General features: G+C 35.5%; 1 protein-coding gene across 1 annotated transcript in view; it reads right to left on the bottom strand.

The window, feature by feature from the left end:
* The window catches only part of LOC107708678 (arsenite methyltransferase-like), a 14113-nt gene continuing 6410 nt past the window's right edge, over window positions 1-7703 (bottom strand). Inside the window, exons 9-11 of the mRNA XM_016512971.1 lie at window positions 3987-4129; window positions 3053-3184; window positions 1-557 (exon numbers count right to left, since the gene is read on the bottom strand). Coding sequence (XP_016368457.1) covers window positions 453-557; window positions 3053-3184; window positions 3987-4129 — 380 coding nt within the window. The 3' untranslated portion in view covers window positions 1-452. The remainder of the gene's footprint in view (window positions 558-3052; window positions 3185-3986; window positions 4130-7703) is intronic.

The following is a 7703-nucleotide window of genomic DNA, read 5'->3' on the forward strand; positions in this document are numbered from 1 at the left end:
ATGATTTATTTAAATGTATATCACAGCTGATAGTAATACCCAGGCAGTCAGCTAAAAAAAACATTTTTATTACAGCAATGGAAAAAGTTATTTAATTACAAAAGTTCGATAAACCATATGTGTTTTCAGTTAACTTGGCAATACAATAAAGATTACAATAAAGATTAAACCTGGCAGGTGAATGCTTTAGATTATGCAACTATATAGACCTGTGTGAGGTACTGGTCAATGCTATACATTTATCAGTATGATTACAGATGTATTTAAAACGTTACAAGATTGATTGATTTCTTCTTGTTTTTCTTTGTGTTGCCTTTCACAAAATTATAATTAATACTATATTACAGTATAGAGTAATATTAAATTTTTGACACAATCACGGTCACAATTAACAACAAATGTGTTCTTTTCGAGTCAAAATCAAACAATACTGCTTTGAAATTTGCTGGGATTTACTGGCAGCATGATTGCTGGTCTCCACAGCACTCCCCAGTGGAAGCAGTTACACTTGCACTGCCCAACTGCTGGACCAGCTCAAAGGGATCCACTGACACTGCCTGGAGAGAGAAGATTCGCAGTGGTTCAAAGTGTAGTATATTCATAATTTACATCATTTTGGTATTCACTGACACTGATTTATTATGCAGGTGCACCCTATTACCTCATAGGTATGGTAAAATTCGTTGCATCCAGGAACTGCATAAAATTATGGAATCAAATCTTACAGGCAGATCTCTTTGATCAACACAACCTGAGTTGTCTATAACAAGGGTTTTCAAACAATAATGTGTGTGTGGATTACACTGCCTGCCCAAAAAAGTTGCCATCTGGATTTAAATAAGCAAATATATAAGATTTTAAGGTTTAATCATTATTGCAGTGATTTATGTTTTTTTGCATGTTGTATGTTTAACACTAACTGATGCAGTGTGTAGCTTTTTATTTCTCAAAAAAGCATATGGGAAGATGTACCCATGTAACAATGGCAGGAGTCATCAGGCTCAATTTGTGAAAGATTGGCCACCAAAGAGGCCTGACCTAAACCCCACTGAAAGTTTTTGGGATGTGCTGGAGTCGACTTTACACTGCCTGTCCAAAAAAAAAAGTTGCACACACAAATATTTTGTTGGACTGCCTTTAACTTAGATTTTATTGTGCATTCGTTGTGGTATAGTTTCAACAACGTCATGCTGTAACACAGCATTTATTTCCATCAAGTGTTGGATTAATTTTTGGCTGCGTTCTTGACAATGGGAGAGTCAAACCACTCTCTAAAACGTGGACTCCAGCACAACCTAAAGACTTTCAATATGGGTTAAGCTGAGGACTCTGTGGTGGCCAATTTATTCAAGAAAACAATTCCTCAAGCTCATCGAATCACTTCATAAATGAAGCCTGGTGAATCTTGGCATTGTTGTCTTAGAATATGTACATGAGTATGTCTTCCAATATGGTTGTTTAACATCTATGCACTGCATTAGGTAGGGTTAAAAGAATTGTTGCTAAACATATAACATGTCAGAAACAAGTTAATCACTACAATAATGATCCAATCCTTAACTCTTCAGTATTTGCTTATTTAAATCCCGATGGTAACTTTTTTTTTTTTTGGCCAGCCAGATCTCAATCAATACATTGTGAGTATACTTTACTAAAGTATTTTTCACATTATAATACATAGGATTTTTATACTTGAAGATACATATAGCTGCATTTAACTGGGACCATCACATTTTGGGAGGCCAGGGTATCGAAAAGTTTGAAAAACTCTGGTCTAAAACAACACAAACAGCATCAATCTGGATGCAATGCTTCCTTATTACATTATAATATTAAAAAAAGATTTGAAGTATACAGTACAGCACTTATATGCCTCTGATATATAGCTATGAGATTATATTTACAGGCTTTTTGTGTAAAGGTAAAAATCAGCTGAAGCATGTCAGGAATCGTTTTAGATCAAAAAACTTTTAAGAATAAAACCAAAACTAAACTATATCTTTAGGTCAGCATTTCTAAAATTGTGCTTTGGTGTTGTAAGTAATTCTAAATAATCCTTTCTTGTGTTTGAAGGGACTGAATCACCACTAGCACTGATAAGATGCCATTCTTTGTTTGAAAGGGAGGGCAATCCTCTGTGGCCAAGGCTTTTTGGTCCAGCTGGATAACCTTGTATGTCTGTGGATGATCGGACTAAAGCAACTTAGTGGTCCAATGAGAAATATTTTGAATGCAAGTAGGTATTTTGAAAGCTGATTAGTCTAAAATTGCAACAAACTGATTTTACAACTAAAACTCAATTTGACCATTATGCAAAGGCATGATATATTAAGTGCATTACTGAATATCAGGGGTTGCACCGACTAATCGACTAGTCGACTTCAATGCTCTGCCATGACGCTTTAAGCTTGACGTCGACTATTCGCTGGTCCTATAGAGGGCGCAACAGGATAAGAAATCTTTGCAGGACTTCCACCTTTACGCTCCGTTTCCAAACAGTTAAAATTACAAATAAATGCATACTCTGAAAGCGCTCCACAAGACGTGTGATTATATTACTGGATGCTTGAAATTGAACAGGAGAATGCACGTTTTAAACAGTTTATTGTAAAGGTAAGTTATTCGCCGTTCTAATCTAATGCGCTGCTGCACTGTAAAGCACACACATAGGCTACAGACAGTAGCTCGTACATCACGCGCGCACACAGAATCATTCAGCGCGGAATTGTATTGTCAACACTGTTCTGTGATTTCTCAATAAAATAGCTTAGAAACTGAAAATTTCTAGCATATATTTCTTAATAACTAAATCCCACAGCTTCACTACTAGTAGAGAGACGCTGCCATGCCAGGTAGAATTAATTCACACACGCAGTCGCTCTCACTAATGCATTCATATTAATGTAATCTTTACTGTCGACTAGTCGACTTTGACTCGACTTTCATCACATAAAAGTCGACTTTTAAAAAAGTCGTTCAACCCCTACTGAATATAGACCAAGACTAATAACATGAGGCATGTTAACACACTGGTAAGAAATGAGTCACTTACCTTGGGTTTGGCCCAGCATCCTCCAGAGCCGGAGGTTTTCAGCCCCTGATGCTGAAATGTAAATTCTCCAGAAAATCTGGAGTTGCTCAAGATGCTGGCCACATCACCATCCACCTCCATCTCTTTATCTACCTAGAGAAAGACACTAAAGTGTCATGATCATGCTTGGTCACAACATACACAACTGTTTAAAGGTTTGGGGTCAGTAAAAATGGTAAACATTTTTGAAAGAAGTCTCTTGTAGAAGAGTTTTCATTTATTGGTCCGGAAAAAAAAACAGTTCTATTGCAAAGCAATTTAAAACGTAATTTATTCTTATAATGCAGCTGAATTTTCAGCAGCCATTACTCCAGTCTTACATGACCCTTCAGAAATCACTCTAATATGCTGATTTGCTGTTCAAGGAACATTTACTATTATTATAAGTGTTAAAAACAGTTCTGTTGCTTCATATTTTTGTGGAAACCATGATACTCTTTTCAAGTTCAAAATAAACTTTTTTTCTGTTTGAAATAGAAATCTTTTGTAACATTATAAATGTCTTTACTATTACTTTTGATCAATTTAATGCATCCTTTTTCTTAGAAAAACAATCCTACTGACTCATATCATGAAATATTTCAACAGCAGTATGTTAGGGCTTTTATGTAACACATTTAACTTAATTCTATGCACAGCATTTATTACATATGCAGATCATTTTAATATAACCATGTGACCAACAGACAAAGCAAAATAAAAGAGGAACACAAGGTATAGTTAGGCATGATTCAAATACAGCTTAGCCATTTGGATGTTATTCTAACATTACTGTTCATTCATTCAAAAATATTAATTCTAACTATTGGGACAAATTAGGGGAAAATGTGCTGGACCTTATATTCATTATGAGCTCTGCTGAAGGAGTAATGCAGATCTGGATGTAGCTACACACCTTAAAGGTATACTGGGCATCAAACTCGAAGCTTTCCTCCACACCTGTAATTTCTCCATTGTACATGACCAGACAGGACTTCTTCTCTGAACCTTTGGGTAACTTGAAGAGCCGGTATGTGGCTGACACAAATTTGTAGTCACCTAAACAAATTTCACAATTCAAAGTAAAACTATGAACTTACACAATTATGAGAATTACGTTTAAAAATATATAAAATAAAGGGGAAAAAATCATCTCAATGTTCAAATGATCATGGAATCAGTTTTTTTTTTTAAAGGGGTCATATGACGTTGCTAAAAAGAACATTATTTTGTGTATTTGGTGTAATGAAATGTGTTTATGCAGTTTAAGGTTAAAAAACACATTATTTTCCACATACTGTACATTATTGTTTCTCCTCTATGCCCCGCCTTTCTGAAACACGTCGATTTTTACAAAGCTCATCGTTCTGAAAAGCCAGGTGTGCTCTGATTGGCCAGCTATCCAGTGCGTTGTGATTAGCCGAATACCTCAAGCGTGTGACGGAAATGTTACGCCCCTACCATACTGTGATGCCCTGTCCGGCCAGAGCGACGAGACAAAAACATTAAAACGCATTACAAACGAGGTGCTTTTGTTGCATCCAGTGGGGACATAATTACGGATTATAATGACTTGTATTGTCTTTTTACGCTTTGCATTGCATCGCGCCACGTAAACATAAAACCATGTCTGCATTTGAGATGGGAGAAATGACAAACAACAAGCCCTACTCTACACTGCCCAAAAAAATCGTCCTCTATAAAATGCACTGCACACATCTGAATATTTGGGTTGAACTGTTCTGGAACAGTGTTGTAAATACAACTTAACCACTGATTTCTAGTTGTGTCCTCTTTTGGAAGGCCAAACAAAGTAGTTTCGCTTTCACAATGAAACACACAGCGTCTTCACGACATGGCGGCGGCGGCAACAACAATACTACAGCGAGAATAAAAGTTACACCTTCTTTCTTTGCGTGAACATTTGGGCGACATTATGCAAATCTTCCCACATCGTGACGTAGATATGTGGGGGGGTGTTAGAACGAGCCGTTTTAGGTAGGCGTGGCTGACTCTGAACTTTTATAAAGAATATCTCTTTGGATTTGAGACTTTAGTCTTTGCAACTTTACAGATCTTCTTTATGCACCAAGAGCTTGTAACACTCCAAAGAGAAAGGAAAAATTGAAATCGCATCATATGACACCTTTAAATACAATTCTAAACTAGGAACCACTTTCAAATTAGCAACGGAGGCTTGGGCTGTTTTTTCGGTGGTGGAAACTCAGTAGTTCTACACACAAGAATTTTTTAGGTACAACAACCCACATGTGGTATATATGTGGTAACTGTGGTATAAGAGCAGTCATTTCCTCCAGACCATTAAGTAAGAGTGTTCTTGGACTGAAAATCAGCATGGCTGTGATAATAGACAACTATTCCTATTAGAAGGTGGCATATTTAACACAAACATCTCACCAAGCAGTTTCTCTAATTCCTTATTGCCCACAGTGATGATACTAGCAGTAACCAGTCTGGGTTTACAGAACCCAACCTCTTCAGCCAGTCGTATCAGGTCTTCCCACCATGATGCTCCACTGAGACATTCACCTGATCAATACATGCAAAGAAGCCTAAATCAGTGTCATTTAATTATATGTGACATTTAACGCAAGAAAAGTTAAACTTGCAACATTCAGAAAGCAGGGTTTCTGCAGGTTTTATGTTGTTACATTTAAGACCAAGTAAAGAAAGTGTAAGGAATAAATTTAAGAGAACACAACACATCATGTTCTGTAAATGTAAATGTCTAGGCAGCACAATGAGTTGTGTTAGCTGTTGTATTATGCATTTTATAATACAAACTTACAATGGATCTCCATTACTTTCTGATTTGTTTTACAAGAAAACAAGCCACTAGAGTATGGAAATAACAAAAAGTTATGTTCTTTCTAGTATTATTGTCTTATATTTCAATGCAAATGTTTAAAGATGATTAAATGAAGCCATAAACTTAATTTTGTCCAGTTCCTCAGAAAACAAGACTTCATATCTTCATTTAGCCAATAAATGCATTTTTGTATTGGAAAACAAGACAAAAACAACTGAGGAAGATTTCATTAAATTTTTAGCAATGCATGCAACGCTGTGACTTAATAAATGTAAGACTTTATGCTCTGATTTAAGACCCTTTAAAGCCTTAATTTGTGGAAGGCAAATTAGGACATTTTAAGAGCTTTTTTAAAGACTTTTTAAAGAAAAAAAACTGGCTAATTTGGACAAAAAGTTGATGTTCTTTCCTACCCCATAATACTTTGTTGGCCTTGAGGTCTTCGGGGATTCTAGCATCACTATAAACATCACTAAAGTACAGTTCCCCTCCATCCTAATGACAAAGCAGATCAACATCCTTTTTGTTTGTTAATGAGCTAAAGGCACAAAAGATATCCATATTTCAAATATTCAAAGTAAGATGTTAGCATGTTTTAGGCTATTATTATAGCGTCTGAGAGTCAGGGTTGGAAAAAATCAGATCTAAAAAATAAAGAATTCAACTGAATTCGGCATGAAATCGAAGTACCTTCAGTACACGGTAAGCCTCCCTCATGACACTGGCTTTATCTGGTGACAGGTTCACCACACAGTTTGATCTTTTGAAATAAAAGAACAAAGACTGCCAATAAATTGCTTGTTTATGCTAAAAAGTAACTAACAGTTCTGTGTCAGCAAAGAATGTAGAAGTAATTTGTCTTCACATATAGGCAGCAGTTATGAAACTGTGAAAGCTTACATGATGATATCATATGACTTCTCCTCCAGACCTGCTTCTGCCAAGGCCTCAATGTAGCCTTGAACAAAATTCACATTTGGCTTTTTATAACCAAATCTTTGTGTGTGGTAGTCAATGTATTTCCTAGCCACCTCAAGCTGTAAAACAAAGACATCTGAGCAGTTCACATACACTGTTTTTGCCATTATGTCAAATGCATTTAGGATATTACATAAAAAATATATATATATATATTTTTAGTGCTGTAAATCAATTACAATATTTAATGACAAATTATTAATCTCATATTTTGTTTAAAAAACAAACAAACAACACAACTGTATATTTTAAAAGGGTACACGTTTACTAACGGTGTACTAACTAACCATATAAATTAACCTGTAGCACAATGCATTGCAGCATTACAGTGTTATCTAAAACTTGAAATGAACTTACCTATATATATATGGGTGTTGACGTGACAAGGCATTTTCACTGTCCCACAAGGTAAAAATGAACATAATATTGTCGTTATTTAAAATGCAGTAAATTGTTAAACATTTCTTTGTCCTACATGGACCTGTTGTTATAAAAGCTGCAGTGTTATTTAATTTTTGAGCCAAATCTCAAAATTGTCCTATGGTGTGACTGTCTCAAGCATGGTTCAATAAATTACAACATTTATAAATGAAAAAGAAAAACATAAAAATGTTAATAAATACCTCCAGGATAATTGTACAAGTGTCTATTTTAGTAAATGACAATCTGTTTTTTTCATCCATATATTTCTGAACGCATAGGAAATTGATACATTTTGTCTCTGAAAACCATGTCCTCTGGTGTGACACCATATCCTGATTTTAAATCGGCCAATTCCAGAGAAAACTTTAATTAGTTGAAGGACCCCATTCATGGTCGTGTTAC

This window comes from Sinocyclocheilus rhinocerous, unplaced genomic scaffold (genome assembly GCF_001515625.1).
Source record: "Sinocyclocheilus rhinocerous isolate Xijiao unplaced genomic scaffold, SAMN03320098_v1.1 scaffold236, whole genome shotgun sequence".
NCBI lineage: Eukaryota > Metazoa > Chordata > Actinopteri > Cypriniformes > Cyprinidae > Sinocyclocheilus > Sinocyclocheilus rhinocerous.